This window comes from Peromyscus maniculatus, chromosome 9 (genome assembly GCF_049852395.1).
Source record: "Peromyscus maniculatus bairdii isolate BWxNUB_F1_BW_parent chromosome 9, HU_Pman_BW_mat_3.1, whole genome shotgun sequence".
NCBI lineage: Eukaryota > Metazoa > Chordata > Mammalia > Rodentia > Cricetidae > Peromyscus > Peromyscus maniculatus.
Window position 1 is genome coordinate 7194442 of NC_134860.1, and position 25623 is coordinate 7220064.

At 38.3% G+C, this 25623-nt stretch overlaps 1 protein-coding gene across 7 annotated transcripts in view; it reads right to left on the reverse strand.

Annotated features, from left to right (window-relative positions):
- The window catches only part of Ankrd28 (ankyrin repeat domain 28), a 140601-nt gene that overhangs the window by 38575 nt on the left and 76403 nt on the right, over positions 1-25623 (reverse strand). For 4 of the 7 annotated variants that reach the window (XM_076544288.1, XM_076544290.1, XM_076544291.1 and 1 more), the window contains exons 4-7: positions 13348-13548; positions 11086-11173; positions 8995-9137; positions 6793-7005 (exon numbers count right to left, since the gene is read on the reverse strand). In XM_076544288.1, the coding sequence (XP_076400403.1) occupies positions 6793-7005; positions 8995-9137; positions 11086-11173; positions 13348-13548 (645 nt within the window). Of the gene's footprint in view, positions 1-6792; positions 7006-8994; positions 9138-11085; positions 11174-13347; positions 13549-23675; positions 23747-25623 lie in introns of all 7 variants that reach the window. The other 3 variants (XR_013042189.1, XM_076544287.1, XM_076544286.1) reach the window with 1 other exon arrangement.

Below are 25623 nucleotides of genomic sequence, written 5' to 3' on the forward strand. Positions count from 1 at the left end.
TCAGAAGAAACTCCAAATGCAAAAAAAATGACTGACTTATGTGCTATTTTCTTCCTGGTTAAATGGTATTATTTTATCTCTACAATCGTGTGGTAGTTAAACTATACAAAGGAAAGAAACTGTTTGGCGCTCCTAATCCTTCAGCACTACTCGGTATGCCTTCTGTACATATACTGTAACAAATGTTCCAAGTTTGTATTAACCTTGTGAAACTTTTCACGCTATATGGGCATCAATAGTTATGGGATGTTTGAGTCTATAATTTTGCTACCTTGTTTTAGGACAGGCATTTGATGTCACCTAAAATTCACGACATAGCCCAAAATGGTTTTGAGCTTGTGGTCCTCCCGTCTCAGCCTCCCAAGTGCTGGGATTATAGGGACACGCTACCATGCCCAGCTTGTTTCTTTAATTTTGTGATTTTTTTTTTTAAAGCATAAACCATCTAGTAATCCTGAGGAATTTCTAATAATCTAGAAACATTGGAAAAAGGATGAGAAAGCATGTATGTATGCAGACTCCAGAACCACAGCAACATTAGTCAAAGAATCTCAGCTCTGACTCTTGAAACAAGAAATTGGACAAGTTGCTAACTTTCTTGAGCCTTTACTTCCTCAACTGAAAATGAGGACAATATTATCTACACCTTATAGGTCCGTTGCACAGTCTAAAACTGCTTACATAGCATACTTATACTTGTTATTTTATTCCTTTAACTAGGAGGGAAAAAAAGCACAAAGGTGTTTAACAAAAGCATTCTAGTTTTATGTTTTCAAAAGTGTTCACTATGTGGTAAATTCCAACTCAGTGTTGATATTTATAGCCATTTTTTTTATAGACAAGAAGCAAAGTGAATAAAAATGTATAATGAAAACAGGATTCATAATACAGTGAAATATGAAAGATATAACTAGGCTGGGCGGTGGTGGCGAATGCCTTTAATCCCAGCACTCGGGAGGCAGAGGCAGGAGGATCTCTGTGAGTTCGAGGCCAGCCTGGTCTTCAAAGCGAGTTCCAGGGAAGGCACAAAACTACACAGAGAAACCCTGTCTCGAAAACACACACAAAAAAAGAGAAAGATATAACTTCAGTTAACATTTTTAAGTATTGTAAATATGTTTTAGGTATAATTTTGAAATAGTTCATATATGCCAGTCATTTAATCCTCACAACCCTATGAGATAAACACTATTATTTTTAGGCCAGTAAGATGGCCTACTGGGAAAAACAGCTTGCTGCCAAGTCTGATTGTTAGAATTCTGCCCTCACTCCAGCTGCATGACTGCACATGCGCAGTTCAGTAGTTAACTAAAGGGTCTTGCGTCTTAGTCATCAGTGTGTGCTGGTGATCACGTACATTCAGTGTGGTCCCACAATCTGCGCATGTGTGGCGTGGCTCTGTAAGCCCATCTTGCGCCTTAAAGAGCCATGACTCAGACCCTGTCCTCTCTCTCTCCCCCCTCCATCTCCCCTCTCTCTGCACGTGCTTCCCTCCCCAGGCCTGGTTCTCTTGTCTTCGCGCCCCACTCCCCCAATAAAGCTCTAAAATAATACTGGGTTCTGTCGTGACCGTGACCTTTTTGTGCTTCATTTCACTGATGAGTTCAGTTTGATCTCTGGATACACATGGTGGAAGAAGAGACCTAATCCTGCAAGTTGTCCTTTAACCTCCACATGCATGAACACATACACACACACTTTTAAGTATACAAATATAAAAATCTGGTGTAAAAATACACTATTATTTCTGTTTTATAAGTGAGGAAACATACAGCCTGAGATGAAAGAATTTTACTTTGTCTTCTAGCCCATAAGAAATGGAATTGTGGGACTGGAGAGATGGCTCTGTGGTTAAGAGCACAGACTGCTCTTACAGGTCATGAGTTCAATTCCTAGCACCCACATGGCAGCTTACATCTGTCTGTAACTACAAGATCTGACACCCCCACACAGACATGCATACAGGCAGAACAACAATGCACATAAAATAAAAATAAATTATTAAAAAAAGGAAATGGGCTTGTATAAGCATACAGAAAACATTAAAATATTTTTACTTTCTATATACTATTATAGAAGGTATTCTTAAATATTCCAAGGAAGAAGAGATTAAGATTACCAGTTGAAAAATATACCTTAACACCAGTAGGAGAGCATATTTATTTCTCTTTGAAATGGAGAAAAATACAGAGATTGTTTTTAATCATCTAAAATCATATTAGAATGGAGCTAGGAGTTAATTTTTTTACATCTATTTATGTATTATTTATTTTGTGCATATATGTACATGTGTCACAGTGTGGAGGTCAGAAGCCAACTTGCAGGATTATAACTTCCATTATGTGGGCTCCAGGGATCAAATTCAGGTTGTGAGGCTTGGCAGCAAGTGCCCTGATCCGCTGAGCCTTCTTGCCAGCAAATAAACCAACATTCTAGGAGCTGTTATCAGAAGCCAGTAATAACAAAAGTCACAGATTTTATAGTAGTTTTACGCTTAAACTTTAGTGATATTTTTTAGTTGAAAAATTTATTCTTTTATTTTATTTATTTTTTTAGACAGAGTCTCTCTACATAGTGCTGGCTGTCCTGGAACTCACTCTGTAGACCAGGCTGGCCTTGAACTCACAGATCTGCCTGCCTCTGCCTCCCGAGTATCACCTTGCCCAGCACGAAAATTATTATTATTTTTTTTTGAGGAGGGGGGACGGACAGTTTCTCTGTGTAGCACTGGTAGACCAGGCTGACCTCAAATTCACAGATCCACCTGCCTCTGCCTCCTGAGTGCTGGGATTAAAGTCCAGGTGAAAAATTTATTCTTAAGGATGAACAGAGCATTTGGTCTTGTACACAATTTCAGCACTCAAGAGGCTGAAGCAGGAAGAGCACTGAGTCTGAGGTCATGCTGGGGTATGTAGTAAGAAAAGTGTCTCAAAGACAGTCAGGCATTGTGGTTATACTCACATATAAATAATCCCAGCATTTATGATGTAGATATATGCAAGGCCAACCTCGGCATATAGCAAGTTAAAGGCCACTCTGGACTACATGAGAGTCTGTCTCCAGAAACAGGGAGGAAAATTGTTTTTGTTAGGGCTACTATTGCTGTGGTGAAGCTGTTAGGATTCTGCCCTCACTCCAACTACATGATGGATCTACTTCAGGCTTTCTCTGTCTCACCAGCATCCTGTCAGACACAAAAGCGGACAGAGTGCCAATCCAAGAGGGATGGACGGCTCCAGGGCAGCAGGACAGCCTTACCCACCATCCCAGGATGCCTGTCTACCTCAGAAGGCCCCCTTTCCTACCCTCCCCAAGAGGCAACCAACGCCCACGAAGTCAGCTGGAAGCAGTTTTTCCAGGAGAAACGATGCCCCTATTCCTATTCACTTGCTTTTTTATAATAAGCAAAAAGTCTGGAATGTTAGGATTCTGCCCTCACTCCAGCTACATGACTGCATGTGCGCAGTTCCAGGTCATCAGTGTGCGCTGGCGACTACATACACACCTTAAAAGCTGGACGCAGACCCCACCCTCTCTCTGCTCTGCTCCCCTCTCACCCACCCCACCATCTTTCTCTCTGTCCTGGCCTGGCTCTCCTCTCTCCCTTCCCCCTTTTCCCTCCTAAGAAAGCTCTGAAGACTAACAATGGGTTCTGTCGTGACTGTGATCTTTCCACGCGGTAACCAGTGCCGCAACCAGCACCGTGTATCATCCTTTCAGAACCACCATTCCCAAAACTTGGGAGAAATTGGTTTATTTATTCAGTTTACATTTTCACAGCACTGTTTATCATCGACAAAGTCAGGACAGGAACCTGGAGGCAAGAGCTGATGCAGAAGCCAAGGAGGGTGCTGCTTATGGGTTTGCTTCCCCTAGCTTGCTCAGCCTCCTACAGGACCCAGGACCACCGGCCCAGGCATGGCAACACCCACAGTGGGCTGGGCCCTCCCCCATCAATCACAAGTTAAGAAAATGCCTCACAGCAGTATCTTCTGGAGGCATTTTCTCCAGTGAGGTTCCTTCCTTTCAGATAACTACAGCTTATGTCAGGTTGACATGACACTAGCCAGCACAGGAAGAAGGGAAGGAAGGGAGCCATATGGAAATTATGGAATAACACGGCAAGCAGGAGAAGGTGTGTATGTATGCAACCAAAGCAGTCAATGTAGTCAGGCTCACAGTAAGAAAGTTATAAAAACAAGACCATAATTATGTTTTAAAGCCCATTCACTTACTTCTACTGCTCTTGTAAAGATCAAATGTTTAGAAAGTGAATTATTATAAATTTAAATTCAATTTCTATATTTACAAGTTAAGGTTAGGAACAACAAAACAGAGAGAAGGGTAGAGAGAACAGCAGTAGCAGGGAGGGAGTAAATGATCAGTAAAATGGTTTCCCTAACAGGTCAAATGTTAAGGATGTGGTCAATAAACAGTGACTTGACAAATACAGGAAATACAAGTCACTGAGACTTAATATCCTTGTTGGTTGAAAACCTAGAGCCATCAATAATCTTTGTACAATTTCACAGCAAGGTGGAACTTCAGAAGTCAAAACCTAAGAAACATACTTCAATGTAACTCAGTACTAATATAATTCAGACAACTGAATTTAAAGGGCTATTATACATTGTTAGGCAAGTTTTAGATATCTAGTGTAGGCTTCAAATCTGCTTAATCACCATGTGATGTATACGCCACCACCAGGCGATGTTTTGTTTTTAATTGAGATAGGGTGGGCTCAAAATCACCATCCTCCTGCCTTAGCTCCCAAGTGTTAGAATTACAGTGTCTGCCATTATGCTTATCTTTAAATGTATACATTGTGTATCTGTTTGTGTGTGCAAATTAGTGGAAATGTGCAAGCACATGGAGGCCAAAGAACAACACTGGGCTGTGCCTCAGGAGCCACCCACTTTGTTTTTAAGAGAAGGTTTATCAGTGGCTGCTAGGCAAGCCACTGTACTGAGTATTTCCATAACCCTTAAAGGTAAATTCTTTAAAAGGATAGTTTAGGGGCTGGAGACGGCTCAGCATTTAAGAATACCTGCGACCCCAGTCTGACTCCCAGCCCCCACATGGTGACTCACAATTGTAACTCCAGTTCCAGGGATCTGACTCCCACTTCTGACCTCCACGGGCACCAGGCATGTATATAAGCAAAATATCCATACACATAAAATAGTAATTTACAATTTAAAAGAACTTTAAAAAGACAGTTTAGCTCAAAGCATAATAGAGGCTCTTAATGATACTTTCTGGTCTTCCTTCCCTGAGTATGAATTAAATAAATTTGTCCCTCAGTTGAGAGAGAAAAGAATGAACTAACTCCCACTAGACTTAATGCTGCTTCACTTCTCTTGTGTAGGTTAGTGTTCTCAATTAAGAAAGGCAGTGCTCATTCACGTTCAAAAGGAGCAGAAATTCTCTATAAACAGTATTTGTAAGCTTACATATTTCTACTAATCCTATATGATTCAAATTTGATTGATTGTGGCTTTCTTGGTAACACAAGATGGGGTTTGTCAAGTACTGTAAATGATGAATGATACAGGAGCAAACTAAAAAACTTTTTAACAATGTAAAATAATTATATACTATGAAATAATAATGCTTAAAATCTTGGTTACCTGTGTTTTTCACAGTATTACACAGTGAAAATAAATTTGACTCCTGAATTTTAACGTATTTCTAAAATGCTTACTGCTGAAAGCAATTATGAACAAGAAGCCAAATGACTGTTCTTTACGTGTAAATACAGATATTATTTCTACCCTAACACCATGAAAAATTTTATAACAGAAATTTCAGAAAAGAAACCAGTTTCAAAACAGTATTATAGCATGAATATCCATATACATATGTGGACTCTACCACCAACATTTTACTCCATGTTTTTCATCATATTATCGATACAATTATTTGATGCTTTAGAGTTAGTCATAAATGTCATCACTATGTGACAATCAGGGTATATCATTCATTATTTAACACCTACTGTTTCCCTTCTTTTTTTTTTTTTTTTTTTTTTTTTTTTTTTTTTTGATTTTTCGAGACAGGGTTTCTCTGTGTAGCTTTGCGCCTTTCCTGGGACTCACTTTGTAGACCAGGCTGGCCTCGAACTCACAGAGATCCGCCTGCCTCTGCCTCCCGAGTGCTGGGATTAAAGGCGTGCGCCACCACCGCCCGGCTTACTGTTTCCCTTCTAACACTAAGTTTACACATAATGAAGTAAGTGCACTAGTCTTAAGAACCCCGGTGAGTTTCCACAAGTGCTTATCTACATTTCATGAGGCCTGCCAAGTACAAAGCAGCACCATTACCCTGTAAGGTCTCCTCATGCCCCTTGCCCAGGCGATCCTTCTTTCCCATGGGCAACAATTGATCTGTTATTTGCCCCCTGACTATAAATTCTGGAACTCCAAATAAACAGAATTCCATTTGTTCTAGAATCTTGCATAGATGGAAAATGTACTAAATTCTTTCCCTGATTCAGTATAATATTTTAGAGATTTATCCATGTTTTTTTTTTTTTTTTAATTTTTTTTTGAGGGGGGTTGGTTGGCAGTAGAGACAGGGTTTCACTGCGCAGCTCTGCTGGCCTCAACTCAGAGATCTGCCTGCCTCTGCCTCCAGAGAGCTGGATTAAAGGCGTGCACCACCACGCCTGGCCTTTTCCACGTTCTTAAGCTCACCAGTAGGTCTTTTAAATTCTAGATGGTCTATGTTATGAATATTGTTTTAGACAGTTAACTAAGTACAGAAAGCATGGGTTCTAATTTTGTTTCATACCTTCATATTGACGTCAGCCCCATTGCTAACCAGGAGTTCTAAACACAGTGCTCCATGTGTGGATGCAGCAGCAAAGTGCAAAGGAGTGAATCCTTTCTCATTCTTCTGATTCACATTAGCACCACAGTCTATGAGTTCGTTTACAACAACGTCTTGTCCATTATAACAGGCCACATGAAGAGGTGTGTTTCCATAGGCATTGGGTTCATTCATCTATAGGAGAAAAAATGTGAATGTTAAGTAATTCTTCTATTACTACTGTAAGCTATTTTAAATTATCAGTTATGGAAAAAGGGATAAATAAAAGATAAGATTTATAATGTTAAAGTTGTCTTACAATAATAAACATAACAATAAGCAATTTAGTGTTAAATGGTTACATACATTTAGAGAATGTACTTCACACATATAATGTTAAATTCCTCCACAAGAGTTATTTTAAGAAAATAAAAACAGCTGGGTGGTGGTGGCGCATGCCTTTAATTCCAGTACTCGGGAGGCAGAGGCAGAGGCAGGCGGATCTCTGTGAGTTCCAGGCCAGCCTGGGCTACCAAGTGTGTTCCAGGAAAGGCGCAAAGCTACACAGAGAAACCTTGTCTCGAAAAACCAAAAAAAAAAAAAAAAAAAAAAAAAAAAAAAAAAAAAAAAATGTATTTTCGAAAGTCTTTGAGCTAAGGGAGAATTTATTACAAATGGTGAGCAGAAACAAGAATGCTTCATTCATCTGTTTCAGAGATCTTTTAAGGCCATTATGCTAATTGGTTGAAACAGCTACAGGCATTGGTGAACAAAAATGAAACTTTTAGCCATCTTGTACTTTTCAGGATCCCACTCAGCAATATGTCTGGGTGTTTTGTAACTTCTTCCAATTCTCACATTTTCAATGTCTTCCTTCCTCGTTTTTCAGTACAGTGTTTCTCACAGTCCTCAAACAGTCAGTGCACCTCTATAGTCCTAGCATGTCTTGTCTAAACTAGAACCACATACTTTCTGACAGCTTTATTGCCTCCCTCTCTTTGCACTCTTTCTCCTTACTCACTGCTTTCAAGAATCAGTAGGTTTGATCCACGTGCCCCTACAATAAGAGTAAATAACATTAGGGTAGGGATGATGGCATATACCTATAACCCAAGCACTTGGAAGCTGAGACTGGAGGATTCCAAATTTGAGGCCAACTTGGGCTATACAATGAGACTGTCCCCAAAACCAAAAGAGTAAATATAATAAAAGAGGGACTAAAGGACATGTATCTAAAGAATGTCATATAAAAGCTACATGTATTCTTATTCAGGGATCAAATATATACCAAGTGAGCAGGATTCTTCCCTAATCAAAATGAATGGTATTACTACAGTGTTTATAGTACTCATATGTATATTTGGTTAATAAGTATTTCGTCTTCCTCCCTTGCTTTTGTCAGAATCCCATAATGATAATGTGATCTGCTACAGTCACTTAAATAAAGTTAGACTTACTACTCAGAAAACTGACAATAACACAACTACCTAATCAACATGTGTCTGATCTGCTGGTTCCCAGAGAACTGGAAGAAACAGAGCTACAGGACCTGAAACGTGATGGAAAAAAAAAAACTTTGGGCAAATCACTCATCTTTGGAATTGGCTTTAACTCTTTATATATTTTGACTAATTACCTATTGTATTGGTTAGTGTTATATGTCATCTGTGAGGAGGGAACCTCAATTAAGAAAACTGTCTCCATAAGATCAGGCTGTAGACAAACCTATAGGGCAATTTCTTAATTAATGATTGATGTGGAGGGCCCAGCCCACTGTGGGCGGTGCCATTCCTGGGCTGGTGTTCCTGGGTGATAGAGAAAGAGAGTTTAGCAAACTATAAGAAGCAAATCAGTAAGCAGCAATCCTCCATGGCCTCTGAAGCAGCTCCTGCCTCTAGATTTCTGCCCTGATTTCTTTCAACGATGAACAGTGATAGGGAAGCCTAAGCCACATAAACCCTCTCCTCCCCAATTTGCTTTTGGTCATGGTGTTTCAGCACAGCCAATAGTAACCCTAACTAAGACATATATATTGATCATATCAGGACACTAGCTAATTAAAGGTTTGAAAAGATTTGGTAAAAAGACAAAGATATTACTGTTATCTTTCAAACCTACGTTCTGACAATATAGTAAAAACACAGAACAATACATTAATTTATACTGCTTAAACTATATACTTACATCAACTCCAAGATCTAGAAGGTATTTGACTACACTGATCATTCCACTAGAGGCTGCTGCATGAAGAGGTGTGTAAGACTTCTTATCCTTGCACGTCACTTCAGCTCCATGAGACACAAGTAACTTCACTACTTCAATGTGACCTGAAGATACATTCATAAAAATAAGCAAACAAATCCAAACAGATCAGCACACAGAAATTATTAAATATATCCTGAATACATTTTAAGAAATGTAAAACAGGCCAGGCGGTGGTGGCACACGCCTTTAACCCCAGCACTTGGGAGGCAGAGGCAGGCGGATCTCTTTGAGTTCGAGGCCAGCCTGGGCTACAGAGTGAGTTCCAGGGCAGACTCCAAAGCTACACAGAGAAACCCTGTCACGAAACAACAACCACCACCAAATCCGCCACCCCCAAAGAAATGTAAAACAACACATTAAGTTTATGATGCATGACAACTAATAATTCATGCTGTAATTCAAGAGGAAGGAAAAAAAATCCAAGAATTCAGAATAATTTTGACAAATCTTGGTGGTGAGAACAATTAACAATAATACTGTTTACTATTTTATCTAGTGTCAGCCTTGACTAGATCTTGTCCCTCTGCCCAAAGGTCATTTAACGTCTCTCTTTTCTCCTTTATTCTGTGATGTTTTCCGTCATGTCAGCACATGACACAGGTGGAAGGAGGACATTTACCAGATGACAGAACCTTCATCTTGGACTTCCAAAGCTCCAAAACTTACAGGAAACGAAATTCTGCTCAGGATAAACTACCCAATCATGGGTATTCTGTTCTAGTAACAAAGGTAGATCAAGAATGTACTGCTAACTCCAAAGCACAGAAGACCTTTTAAATCATAATCAAGTGTATCAAGGACATCTGACCCATGCTAGGACCAGACTAAGATTCATACACTTAACTATTTTAGAAGCTCAACTTTAAGCAAGCCACAAAATTATTCTGCCTTTTTTTCATGAAAATAACTATTAAGTCAAACCTAATTTCTTTAAAGTGAAAGGCTCACTATACTCCATTGACTGTGCCAACCTTTTTAACACAAAATGTGTTGTTTTAAAGCTCATATACAGTTTTAAACTGTCTCAATGAATAACCAACAATAGAATATTCAGGAAAGTATTGAAAACCTAAGGATATAAAACTCCACACAGTGTGACAGACTTTAGAATGAAGCAGAACTCCTGGCTATTTTACCTTTAACACAAGAAAAAATTTCCTTATATAAGAAAAGGCCCATTATTTTTGGTAGTCATACCACATTTTTAGGTTTTGGCTATCAAAATAGGGTATATGACCAAAATGGTACCATTAGAAGTGTGACTGTACACTTATAATCCCAGTGTTGGGAAGGCAGAAACAGAAAATCTCTGGAGCTTTCTGGCCAGCCAGTCTAATATAACCCTAGGTCCCAGTCAAAGGCCCCAGTCAGAAAAGAAGGCAGATAGCTCCTCAGGAATGACACTGGAAGTTGACCTAACACACATGTACATGTACGAACATGAACAAACACACAAACACACACACACACACACACACACACACACACACGCACGCACGCACGCGCGCGCGCACAAGCGCGCACACACACACACACACACACACACACACACACACACACACACACAGTGCTTAGCTCATAATAGGTTTAGTTTTTTTTTTTGCAATGATGGAGATTGAACCCAAGGCCTTGTGCATGCAAGGCAAAACACAGTATCACTTCAGCTATACCTCCAGATTTTAACAAGGTGCTTCTCAATTCATCTTTACAACTTACACTTTAAAAACCCAATAAAAAGAAGAATGGATATGAGAATGAGCTTTTAGTAAACACCCATCTTAAGTTAAATATCCCAGGAAACCATCTGAGATGTCTCGTTTCATTCAGTTTTATAAACTAGATCCAGTGTACTGTTGTAGTAAAACTTAACTTCTACTTGTTCTGTTTGGGCAGCAACCTCACATATTATATAACTTATTGCTATACTTAAAAAAGTTTCATAAATGCCAAACCCAAAATGCATTATTTCCCCTAAATATATTGTCAAAAGTAAATTTAAAAAGTATATACCCATATATGCTGCCCAATGGATGGCACGTCTATCTTTCTTGTCAAAAGCATTAATATTGGCACCTCTGGACAGGAGTAGTTTGACCATCTGGAATAAAAGTAAACAGTTTCAGAAGTAGAATTGTTTATAAATATGCCCTGTGATTATTTAACTTGATTTCTCTAGCATTGAATCACTGAAGTTGTAGAAAGGAACTAAATTGAATATTGATAAATATCGAAGGACATTTAATATGATAACATGGGAGGGAGTTCACTGTGTTACTAAAGTCAGGCTGCAGCCTCTTTTAAGAGGCCACTTTGCAACTCAGTATTTTATGAACATCTAAGTAAGTACAAACCTTGCAAGTCTAAAGATGGAATACTTAAATAGAAGTTGCATTGCTATTAATAGCCTAAAGTATTATTAGAATGTAAAGAACTGTCTCGTACCAGTAATGTCTGAAATTTAATTTTATCCCTCATGGTAGATCTACTATGTTTAAATCAAAGTATTACAGTCTATTTTCAAATTTTATATTTTAAAGTCTGTATTTCAAATTCAATATTTACAAAGTCTATTATCTCATAGTGAATCAATAATAATATAATATTTATGATTGTTTCTCTATTTTGTGATCTATGCTACAGTTGATCAAGAATTCAGATCATTAAAATGAAAAGAACAACAAGGCCACTAGGTTTCCAGCTGCAAAATCTTGCAAAGGCCATTCAAAAAATTTGTGTTCTTTTGTCTGCATACTAGGATTAGGATTTGGGTACATTGTTTCAGCTGCTTAGAAGAGGCTGAGGTAGGAGGACAGTCTGGAGTTCAGGAGTTTGGAACATAGTAATATTTCATTTTAAATTAAGAAAGGGAAGTAAAGAGAGTAAGAACAATAGTACAAAAAAGAAAGAACAGAAGGAAAGAAGGAAGGCGGGGGAGGGGGAGAAGGGGAGGTTGGACAAAGGTTCCTCTAACTCTGGTTCAACTAGGTTTACTAATGCTTGAAAGATTAACTATTTTGTGTGTAGTGTATACCTATTTGTGTGTGTGTAGACCAGATTGATATTGGGTGTTTTCCTCCACCATGCCCCACCTTTTATTATTATTATTATTATTATTAGTTTTTGTTTTTTGAGGCAGGGTTTCTCTGTTGTAGCCTTGGCTGTCCTGGAAGTCACTCTGTAGACCAGGCTGGCCTTGAACTCAAGAAGAGATTTGCCTGCTTCCCTAAGTGCTGGGATTAAAGACATGTGCCACCTTTGCCCAGCACTCCAACTTTTTTTTTGAGACAGGGTCTCTCACCTGGAGTTTACCAGTTTGGATAGGCAGGCTGATCAACAAGTTGCAGAGATCTGGCTGGGTTATAGGTGTGTACCACCACACCTACTCTTTATGTGGGTGCTAGGGATATGAACTCAGGTCCTCCCTTTTGCTTGCATAGAAAGTACTTATGGCCTGAGTCATCTCCCCAGCCCTGTGGTGACTTATTTTCTTTTCTTAAAAAGATTTATTTATTTGGGCCGGGCGGTGGTGGCGCACGCCTATAATCCCAGCACTTGGGAGGCAGAGGCAGGCAGATCTCTATGAGTTCGAGGCCAGCCTGGGCTACCAAGTGAGTTCCAGGAAAGGCGCAAAGCTACACAGAGAAACCCTGTCTCAAAAAACCAAAAAAAAAAAAAAAAAAGATTTATTGATTTATTTATTATGTATATAGTGTTCTGCCTGAATGTATGCCTACACACCACAAGGAGCATCAGATCTCATTACAGATGGTTGTGAGCCTCCATGTGGTTGCTGGAAATTAAACTCAGGACCTCTGGAAGAGCAGCCAGTGCTCTTAACCTCTGAGCCATCTCTCCAGCCTAACTATTTTCTTAATCTGTTTTCTTTCACTGGTTCTGTCACTAAGGAATTATCTCAATACAAACTAGAAGAAAGCATCATTACTAAACACTGCCTTTCTTTGCTATTATTCTTCCTTCTGAAAGAACAGTGAAATTGCTATCTCGCTGTACTTTGTAGACAATGACAGAATACATCTCTTGTTATCGTAGAGCTGACAATGCTGTCATTCTAGGTCATTGTGAAATTCTTGTGAATGTGTATTAAGTACTAAGTAAATTTTTAAATTTGAGAACATTTATATCACTGAAAAAGAAAAAAGCTGGCAAATTCTGTTTGTTTTTCCTATGAACTGAATGAATTAAAAGAAGGCAAATTCATTAATACCCAAAGGCTGGAAGAAAGACAATCAGTTTCTAATTGAATGCACCTACCTCGCCATGCCCACTGAAAGCTGCATGATGTAATGCAGTTCTTCCTGCTCGATCCGATACGTTCACATTACTCAGAAGAGGTACCAAAGACTCGGCGCACTTTACAGCTTTATTAGCAGCAGCTATATGTAAAGGGGTCTGCCAATTTTTGTCTCGAGCATTAACATCGGCAGAATGCTTCAAAAGTATCTGAACTGCTTCCTAAAATATAAACAAGAGAAGTGAATACTTTTAGAAATTATGAAGATGTAGTCATATGGAAAAAATAAAAGTTTTGAAGGAGCTCACAATAAGTATGGGAATTTAAGAAAGTATCTTGAATTTAAAAATAGTACTTAGAGCCATAAAAAGATGTATCTTGATAAAATATTCTCTTTTCTCACTAAAAGCACAGTACTCTATTAAAATGTACAAGAAAAAAAAACAAATTCATGTTTTTCATTAGGTGTTCATATCTTGTTTCTTATTAGCAAAATACATTAGCATATACATATAGCTTTAATAAGATTTACTATTTAATATTAAATATACAGAAACTTAAAAAGACATTTCTCATCTCTCAAAGAATTATGCATTACATTTTACCAAGTGAAAAAAAACACTAGGTCTGGCTCATTAAATTAGTACATAAAAGGTCTTTTATTGCAATGCTATTTAACATGAATGTTACTACTGAAGCAACTTAAGCATTACTGTACCGAGAAATTCATCTCCTTAGAAGCATATGGGAACCTTACACTATCACTTATAAAGCAGATGTATGCAGGATTCCAGGAATTTAGCATGTCACTGGCATTAAGCAATATAATCATAATTAAAACAGCAAAACTGTCTCCTTACAGTGATAATCCTATCTTTAGTAGGTAAGTACAAAACCACTTATGAAAATGAAAAGCAACAGAACTAGAACAGAATCTCAATACTATGACTTTTTAAAATAATTAAAACTTTATTTTCAAGAACTTGCAAATAAAAAAATCACACAAAGAAGTCAGCCAGACTCCAAATTGCATGAACTTCTATGGTTAGAAGAGTCATCCTGAAGCTGTGGAACTTCACAATAGATCTTACTTTCAATATCAATTATTATTTTATGCATTTAATTTACCATAACCTCCATCCCAAATCCATGAGAGTTAAACTAGAAAAACAATGAGCTTTATATTCTTTCATAGTTTGTGTCCTATACCTGCTTCCCCCTTCCTCACCACCTAACATTTACCCTTTCTTGTTCTCATTCTTACATGTTATACTGTATACACATTGTTTGCTTATATACATTATATAAATATATAAATTATAGACTAGAGTACACATGAGGAAAAACATGCAGTATTTTTTCTTTCTGAAACTGTTTGACCTCAATTAAGATTACATATCATAAGTTCAATTTTTCCGCAAATTGTGATTTTATTTTTCTTTAGAGTTGAATAATATTCCATTTGTATCAGATTTTAATTATCCATCCATCTCTTGATGAATAACTAGGTTCCTTTCATTTCCTTGCTATAGTGAATAAAACAACAATAAACATGGGAGTGCAAATATCTCTGTGGATGGCAAGAAATAATAAAGATTAGGGAATAAATTAAAGAAATAAAAATTAAAATAACAAAACACAAAATCAATCAGAATTGGTTGTTAGATCAAAAGAGTGTCATCATAAGAGACTCCAGCAAAATACAGAACATTAGTAGGACCATTTTGAAAAATTACACTCTAAAAAGCTAAATAACTCAGAAGAAATAGATTTTCTAAATGTATATCACCTAAAAAAATAAACTTAGATGATATCAATAATGCAAAGAGACTCATTACAAGTAATGAGATTGAAGACATAGTCAAAGTCCTCTCATCAAAGAAAAGTCCAGAAAGCTGATTCACTGCTGAATTCTATCAAACTTGCAAGAAAGATCTCTTACCAATTCTTAACTTTTTCCACAAAACAGAAGATGAAGGAGCACTACCAAATTTACCCTATGAAGTGAGTATTATTCTGATGCCCAAACCAGATAAAGACACAAGAACAACAATAAAACTACTGACCAGTTTCTTTAATGAACATAGATACAAAAATTCTCAGAAAAATACTTGGCAAAAAGAATTCAGGAACATATTATATTAAGGAGATTATATATTATGACCAAGTGGGCTTCATCCCAGAAAGGCAATGTTGGCTCAGATATATAAATTAATAAATATAATACACCATATAAATGAATTTAAGGACGGAAACCACATAATCATTTTGACTGATTTTAAGAAGATATTTGACAAAATACATTATACCTTCATGATAAAGTTTTAGAGATATTAGGAACAGATGGAATATACTTCAAAATAATAGAGTATATACAAACCAACTTATAACATACATTATATTAAATGGAGAAAAACTGAGAACATTTCCTCTAAAATCAGGAATAAGACATAAGAATGCCCAATCTCCCCTCTCTTATTTGATACAGTACTCAAAGTCTTAGTTATAGCAAAAGAAAGACACAGAAGATAGATAAAAATAAGAAAGGAAGAAGTCAAATTATTTTTATTTGTAGATGGCACGATCCTTGACTTAATAGGTACTATATAGTTTACTAGAAATCTCTGTGATCTAGTAAACACAATAAAGTTGCAGAATAAAAAAACCAACATAAAAAAGTATATCCCAGTGGCCTTCATATTTTCCAACAAAGTACTCTCAGAGAAATAAATTATAAAAATATTCCATTCAAAATAACTCCAAAAAACCTGAAATATTTAGGAATATAACCTAGTCAAAAAATTAAAAGACCTCCAAACAACAAAAACTTCAAGACACTGAAAAAGGAAATCACAGAAGGTACTAGATGATGGAATGACCTTCCATACTCTTGGACTGGCAGAATTAATATTGTGGAAATTGCTATAATATCAAAAATATACACATTTACTGTAATTATCGAAAATCTGATACATTCATAGATCACATAAACAAATCAATAAGTATACTGTCACACTGAATATATTTAGAAAAAACAAAGAATCACATGGAACCACAAAGGAGCACAAATAGCCAAAATAATCCTAAGGAGTAAGAACACTGCTGGATTATGACAATACCTGCTTCCAAACTTTATCATCAGTATGGTGATAAAAAACAGTCTCCTATTGGCACAAAAACAGGAAAGAGGACCAACAGAAAGGAGGACCCAGAAATAAAAGACAAAGCTATGCCCACTTAATTTTGACAATAGAGACAAAAAGCACGTATTTGAAAAAAGGATAGCCTATTCAACAAATAGTGCTCTCAAAATTGGATATCTTATCTACAGTAGAATGAAATCAGATTAATTTTTCACCTTGTTTAAAAAAAATCAATTCATCAAAATGACTCTGAGACACCACCTTACACCTCTCAGAATGGCTACGATCAAAAACACCAATGACAACCAATGTTGGAGAGGATGTGGAGCAAAGGGAACACTCCTCCACTGTTGGTGGGAATGTAAACTTGTACAACCACTGTGGAAATCAGTATGGCGGTTTCTCAGAAAATTAGGAATCGATCTACCTCAAGACCCAGCCATCCCACTCTTGGGCATATAGCCAAGGAATGCTGATTCATACCACAAAGATACATGCTCAGCTATGTTCATAGCAGCACTATTTGTAATAGCCAGAACCTATAAACAACCTAGATGCCCGTCAATGGAAGAATGGATGAAAAAAAATGTGGTACATATACACAATGGAGTACTTACTCAGCAGAGAAAAACAATGAAAGCATGAAATTTGCAGGCAAATGAATAGAACTAGAAAAAATCATCCTGAGTGATGTAACCCAAACCCAGAAAGACAGTCATGGTATGTACTCACTCATAAGTGGATTCTAGATATAAAATAAAGAACAATCAGACCACAAAAAAAAAAAAAAAAAAATTCAAAATTGGATCAAATCCCTTCATTTTAAACCTGAAACATTAAAATAAAAGAAAACAGATAAATAGCCTTCAAGATGCTAGGTTTATCAAGAACTTTCTGAACAAACACCATCAATACAGGAACTAGCCTTAAGTATCAACAGATGAGACTATATAAAAATTTAACTATTAGCAACAGAAACTATCAACAGAGGAAACAGCAAAGAAGAGAAAAAATCTTTTCCGCTACACTTTACACAAGGGGCCAATATCCAGAATTTACAAAGAACTGGATAAATTAAATACTAAGGAAATAAAACTGCCCATCAACAAATGGGCAAGTAAACTGAGCAGTTTTCAAACAGAGAGACACAGATGTATGGTGATATTTTATTTGTGCTCAAATAAATAAAGCTCACATGAAGATCAGAGGAAAAAGCCAGCCACTGTATTAAACACAGAGCCCAGGCAGTGGTAGCACATGCCTTTAATCCTAGCATTTGGGAGGCAGAGATTTAGCCAGATCTCTGTGAGTTCAAGGCCACACTGGGCACAGAACTAGGCGTGGTGTCACATGCCTTTAATCCCAGCACTAGTTAACCATAGAGGTCTGGAGGTCTGTACAGACAGGAAGTGATAGAGCTGGGTGGAAAGAAGCTGAGCAGAGAGAGGAAGTAAGAGGGCAGGGCACAGAAAGGGTTTATAGGTGTGAGTATACAGGAAGTAGCTCTCTCTTAGGCTGAGGATTTTCTAGGGGTAAGAATGTGGCTGGCTTCTTTCTCCTTCTCTGATCTCTCAGTTTTCACTCCAATATCTGGCTCCGGGTTTTTAATTAATAAGACCTTTTTAAGATTCGTCTTACACAGATGGCCAGTAACTGATTTTAAAAAGTATTAAGTATCTCTAACCATCAGGGAAACACAAATTAAAACTACTCTTACCCCAACTCATCAACAAGAAAACTAACACAGGGGCTGGAGAGACGGCTCAGAGGTTAAAGAGTATTTGCTGCTCTTGCAGGAGACCCCGGTTTGGATCTGAGCACCCACATGGCAGCTTACAATAATCATCTGTAACTCCAGATCTAGGGGACCAATAAAGCAGTTCAGCTGAGATCCTTTTGGGTGAGGGCTCAGAGGCTTTCAGTCTGAGGAGACAGGATCAAGCTGAGGAGTTGGTGAGGTGAGGTTGGCTGTGGCTTGTTCTGCTTCTCTATCATTCAGTTTCACCCCAATATCTGGTTCTGGGTTTTTTATTATATTAACAATTAGATTTCATGCTACAGACTAAGGTTCTCATCTGGCCTCTGCAGGCAAAACACTCAGACACATAAAATCAAAGTAAATAAATCTAAATTAATAAATCTGACAGTGCTGGGAACATAACTAAAACCATCTTGTGTAAAATTGATTTTGTGTGTGATTTTGAAGAATGTTACGTGTGCACACTGTGTTAAACAGCCAGTCCTAAGGCAGCTCAGAGAGGAGCCAAGCCTAAGGGAGGCTCTCTGATGTGTTAATGAACCAACCCTAAGCTGTGAGCCCTGAGAGTGCAAAGCTAATGCCAACTGGAACAGCACAAAAACTGGAGGTGGCCCTGGATCTTACTGTGCTCCCTGAGAGAGGGCACTTCAAGCCACTGTGCTGATCCCCATCTGCAAAGGACTTTGAGACTGGCCACTGTATGACTCTGGCTTGTGAGTCTAATTTCACTTTCAAATTGCTTGCACAGCTGATGAGTTCACATAGGCCCACCTGTCAGAACAGGCCCCTGGCCAGTGCTCAAGGACTTTCTGGAACTTCCAACAGGGCCACACTCCAGCTGTGACATAGCTGAGGGACCTCCCAGCAGATGCTGGTCAAGCTCACAGCTCACTGGCTCTGCTTGTCAGTCAACAAATGTTGGGAAGGATATGGAGAAAGAGGAACTCATATTCACTGCTGGAGGTGAAAATGAATACTGCCATTATGGATATCAGCTTGGAGGTTCCTTAAAAAATTAAAAATAGAACTACTATATTACTCAGCTCTCACTCCTGGGCACATAAAAAGAACTTAATTCTATCACTTACAAGATAGACTATTCAAGTTTTGTAAAACTGCCCCTTGGGGCTCTTATCTAGGAGAAAGAGGATACTAACTGACCACCATTATTTTCAAAATTGCTATAAGATATAACTAACTAATTCACATGGAGTAACAGAATTTTCCTAGGGACCTGCCCTGAGAAGATTCCTCCCAGAGTCCTGGGGAAGACACTACATCTGGCATGGGGTATCTGAGGGAAAAGAATCGATATACACTGAAGAGCCAAAGCACCCCCATTTCAAGCAAGCCCCTCACCCCAGCTTGAAACAGCCCTGAGTTTCAAAATTCTCAGAGCTGCTGACATAAGTCCCAGGACAAAGTCAGGATGTTTGAAGAGCCATGTGGTAGCAACTGATTAACCATAGAATGCCCCCATGCTGGAGTTGGTCAAAGTACAAAGTTAGGATGTTTAAAGGACTATCTGGTAACAATTGATTAACCACAGAATGCCCCAATGCTGGAGGTAATCTATAAAGTTTGACAAACAAGCGGTTAAAACTACAAAGTAAGATAACACAGAAATTCTGAAAAGCCTCTAAAACTTGAGCAATCAGAATTGTACCTGTACTAGCACCCCTAAATGACGTAACCTTGTGATTTTTGCCTTTAAAAACTGAGCTTGCAGAGGGGCGGGCACCTCCTCTAGCTTCCACTGTGTCTGGGTGCTCCACAGAGGTCCCTGCCGAGGCATGAATCGAAATAAACCTTGCTTTTGCATTTCGATGAGTTGAGTCTCTGGTGGTCTCTTCGGGGGTCTCATACCCAGGGCACAACAGACACCACGCTCTTTGTCCATTTACTTTATTCCTCTATGACAAAATTCTATCATACAGCTTCAGCTCCGCCCTCACATTCAGCTCCTCTCTGTGCCCACTTTTCCTGTCCTCAGAGTTTTAGTAAGCACCTATGCTCTCAAACTCATCTTGTCCTCTGTTCCCTCGTCCTCCATCTTTCCTTCCTTGCTCCTTACTCTGGCCCTTAGAAACTCTGCCCTCTCCTCTCCTCTTCTCTCCGGCCACATGACTCGGCCTCACCATCTATAGAAATTCTCCTTGTTCTCCTCTCTGGCCACGCTGCTCTGCCTATTTTCTCTCCCATCACAGGACTCTGCTCTCACCAGAGAATCTGCCCCAGTCCTTACTGCACTAGGTTATGGAAAAAGCCCTACAATAGCTCTGTGGTGCTACTAGGCCTGAAGGCAAGGCATGGTCTGAGCTTCATTTGCACAAGAAACAAAGCTATGCATCTACAGCCAGCCTCCTGTCTCCTAGGCCCTGCAGGAGTGTTAGTTACCAAGTGGATCAGCAGTTAAGTCTGAGAGGCTAAACTGTTCGCCAATGGCCTAGTAGTATATGGGCACACAAGAATTTCATAGCAGAAGACAGCTGATATATTAAAAACTGAGTAACACCAAATATTCCGTGATAAATGGCTTCCTCTAGAAAAATGCCTTGAATTTTCTAGGTATGGCTTAATATACAGCTGAATCTCTATAGTATATTCTTGCAGGCTGCTAGAATGAAGAACATTAAAGTGTGAATAGTTATAAAGTTACAAGGGTTCAAGGATGACTAAATGACATAAGCACAACTTTGGTCTTTGAAATAAAGAACAATCAGAAAGAACCGTCTGAAATATAGGAAACAGCATTAGTACTTAATAGGGTTGGCAAAAAAACTGAGGAGGTGCACAGTAATCTACTAGCTTGTTGAGCAAGTCAGGCAGTGTATCAAAAATAGACAGAGGCCTATGACCCCACAATTCCATTCCAGTTAGAGAAAAGAAACAAACCTCTTCAAGACTGCTGCCTTAGTTAATTAGGGTTTCTATTGCTGTGATAAAGCACCGTGACCAAAAAGCAACTTAGTGAGGAAAGAAAGGGTTTGTTTCATCTTAAAGCTTATCAGGAAAGGAGGTCAGAGCAGGAACTAAAGGTTGGAACCTGGGACAGGTAAGCAGAAGCCATGGAGGAGTGCCACTTACTACTTTGCTCTTCCTAACTTGTTCAGCGTGCTTTCTTTTTTTTTTTTTTTGGTTTTTCGAGACAGGGTTTCTCTGTGTAGCTTTGCACCTTTCCTGGAACTCACTTGGTAGCCCAGGCTGGCCTTGAACTCACAGAGATCTGCCTGGCTCTGCCTCCCGAGTGCTGGGATTAAAGGCGTGCGCCACCACCGCCCGACTCAGCATGCTTTCTTATATAACCCAGGACCACCTACCCTGGGATGCACCACCCACAGTGGTTGAGCCCTCCTACATCAACCATTGATCAAGACAACACGCCATAGACTTGCCTACAGGCCAAAATCTTAATACACCATTTTCTCAATAAAGATTCCCTCTTCTGGGGCTGGAGAGATGGTTGAGCAGTTCAGAGTGCTGGCTGCTCTTGAAAGGGCCTTGGGTTCAATTTACAGGACCCACAGACTCTTACAATCATCTATAACTCCAGTGCCAGGAGAATTGGTACTGGATGTATTTGTACCTGTGGGCACAAATCACTTATGTGGTACACGGATATACATGCAGGCAAAACACTCCCCCACCCCCAGCATACAGCAGACCAAGCTGGGTATGGTGATAGACATCTACAATCCTGGCACTTGAGAGGATGAGGCAGGAGGATCAGGAGTTTGATGTTAGCCTACATTACTGAGTAAGAGCTTGTCTCAAAAGAAAAAAGAAAAAAGAAAAAAATTCTCATTTCGGGTGACAAGCTGTGTCAAGTTGAACAAACAAAATAAACCCAATAAGGACAAATGCTCATATCAGTGTCTTTTGAACAGTCATAAAATTAAATATGCAAATATCTATCAATAAGAAAGTGCAAAGGCAAACTGTATAATATTACTCAACAATAAAGGGAAACTTATTATTAACACTGGCAGCATCAACAAATCTTAAAAAGGTTATATTGCAGAAATCAAAATAAAATAGAACATATTGTTTGATTCAATTTTTACAAAATTCTATAGGGAAAATGACAGTATATAAATCATAACTGTAGCTCCCTCTGGGGATACGGAAAACTGAATAAAAAGAGACATGAAAGGGCAAGTTAAGTATCTCATATACTTTAATGAAGCGGTAAAATGATAGAAAAAGTAAGGTCCGGGTTCTCAGTCACTAAATAGCTGCCTTCAAATATCTGTTCTTATAAAGGTGTTATAAGGTCTAGAAGATAACAAAAACATTAAGAATAAAATGTCAGTTATCTTAATGCACAAACAGTATATAGAATTATAAACAGGAAAGAGTCTTTTATCCATGGGAGACACCTCATATTACATTAAGACAATACTTTTCAAACTGAAATGGGCATTAAGGGCTGGAGGAATGGCACAGTGTTTGATAAAGTACAAGTGTATGTGGACCTAGGTATGGATCCCTAGAGCCATTGTAAAAAAAAAAAAAAAAAGCCAGGTAGGTGTGGCAGCTACCTATAATCCCAGCACTTTGGAGGCAGAAACAGAAAATACCCAGGGCAAGCTGGCTAGCTAGCCTAGCCAGAGGTTGGTGAGCTCTCAGTTCAGAAAGAGACCCCATTTCAATGAATAAAGTGGGTAGTGACCAAGAAAAATATCTGATGTCAATTTTGGGCCTCCACATGCATGTGCATACAAATGCAAGCACACTTTCACACATAAACAGGTGTGCCCAAACACACGAGAGCATGAATGCAGGGACGGACACACACACACACACACACACACACACACACACACACACACACACGTACTTAAAAGTAATATTCCTAAAGTTAACTTCAACATTCAAATAAATTCTACAAATTAATCATTGTATACTGATGACATTATGTTCAGCAGAACCTTGGGACAGGGTATTATGAACCAGTATAGAAAAGACTTGAAGAGGATTATGTGTTAGAAAAACACTTTCTCGGGCTGGAGAGATGGCTCAGTGATTAAGAGCACTGACTACTCTTCCAGAGTACCCAGGTTCAATTCCCAGCATCCACATGGCAGCTCACAACTGTCTATAACTCCAGTTCTAGGGGATCCGACACCCTCACACAGACATACATACATACATACAGACAAAACACCAATAAAAAATAAAACTAAATAAAATAAAAAAAAATATTTTCTTTCTCTTGGAATGACAGATACAGGGTTTCTACTCTTGTTTATTCCAGACTCTAAGAGCCTTACATACAAAAGGAGAAATGTAACAATTAGCTTAGTTTGTACAAATTGTGAAGTAAAATGACCAGCCTAGACATTTTAGTAGTTTTTTTCTTCTATTAAAAATGCAGTTTTAAGCTGGACCCATGCAGGCTTACTTAGTGCTTCTTTATATACATTGACTAAGAGAAATGTCATACCTCACTACAAGATGCAACTGCTCTGTGTAAAGGTGTCAACCATTTGCTGTCTTTGGCATTAACTCTAGCTCCTGTAACAAGAAGAAAAAATAATTGAAATATTTTATACGAATTATTTTAATAAATCTAAAGTTAGATGTAGTCCCAATTGGATAACAAATGAAAAATTACTTGTATATTTTCTGCCAATAAATTACCCTTAAGTTATAAAACAAAATCATTCTTTTAAGTTGATGTAATTATCAAAATAGGAATCAGTTCTTTTTATTAAAAATAAAATAAACATCATTTTATATCTAGGCTAGAAAAGCCACCTTTATACAGAGCATATTCAAGATAAAATCAAATACTACTTTAAAGTATGTGTTAACCTCAAATACTTAAAAGAAATGAACACAATTTTACTCCAAGATGAATTGTATATTAATTTAAAATCTTCATTGCATTTCTTGAATGTATTATGTCATAAAGTAACACAAAGATAGTTGTACAGGTCTAACTATAAACAGACTGATATAAGGTTATCATAAAAAATGGATCCAATGTTTATAAATGTAGGAAAACAAAGAAGAAACAAACCAATTTACATGTCTTTCTTGGTTATACCTAAAGTTTAAAGAAGGGTTTTTAAAAAAATCAAGTATGTGCAAATTAAAAAAAAAAATTTAAGTCAACAGACAAAAGTACCAACAAAATATTAATACATCCAACAAGATAAAAATATTACATTATAAAGTTTTAAAAAAATGAACCAAATACAAGGGGCTTACAGTAGTAGTATGCTGTGAGCAGAATAGAAATTACTCTGGCTTTTCAACTGGCCAGATTCTGGACAGATAGGTTCTGTCCTATACATCACTCTACATTTATGCTGCAAACCCCAATTCCTAATTTCCTAGATGATCAAAAAAAAAAAAAAAAAGTATGATGAATAATCCTTAATAAATTTCTGCAGTTTTATACTTATGTACACAAATCAGAGTCAAGTATTGCTAGAATTCATACTTCCTAATACTTACATTGCTTCTGTGTTTTTAAGTGCGAGGGTCCAGGGGACAGATAATCAAGTGCAGTGACTTTATGTCATAGCCCTAATGTAGTTGGGTATCCCCTCAGAACCTAAGTTTCTTTATCTATAAAACAGATTTCATGATATCTTGGTACAAAGATTATCATATAGCAAACTCAGTACATATGTTGATGGTAGATTTAGAAGTCCTGAGCACAAGAGATTATAAAACATGCAGAAAACAAATGTATTAAAAATTTGAGAGTAGACCGACAGCTGTGGAACCCACATGGGACCCGACTAGACCCTCTGCATAGGGAGACAGTTGTGTAGCTGGGTCTGTTTGAAGGGCTCCTGGCAGTGGGATCAGGATCTGAACTGTCTTTCTGGATCTCATTACCTATGGTCGGACACCTTGCTCACCCCTGATAAAGCAGGGAGGGAATAGGTCCTGCCTCAACTGAATGTACCAGGCTTTGCTGTCCCCGTCATGGGAGACCTTACCCTTTTGGAGGACAGGTGGTTTGGGGGGAGAAGGGGCTGGAGGGAGGAGCGGAAGGAGGGGTATCTGTGGTTGGTATGTAAAATGAATATAAAAAATTGTTTTAAATTAAAGAAAAAAATGAGAGTAGTTGAGTTCTCTAGGCATCGACAGTGACGACAGTGACACAACAAGAGCCCATGGGAGCTTTCAAGAATGTGGAGAAGGAAGGAGTGAAGTCAAAACTAACGCCCTGATCAGAGGGAGTAGTGTCTACATTTTAAACAGTTCGTCATGCTAGGGCTCGAACTCAGGATCTTGCAATGGTACAGAAATGCTCTATAACAAAGCGCACCCCAGACTGGAGTACATCCGTGTAATAACTATTTAGGCCCCTGGAGGCCAAGCAGTTAAAGCACACGAGCCGGCACAGCGAAGTCAGACTCGGTTTTGAATCT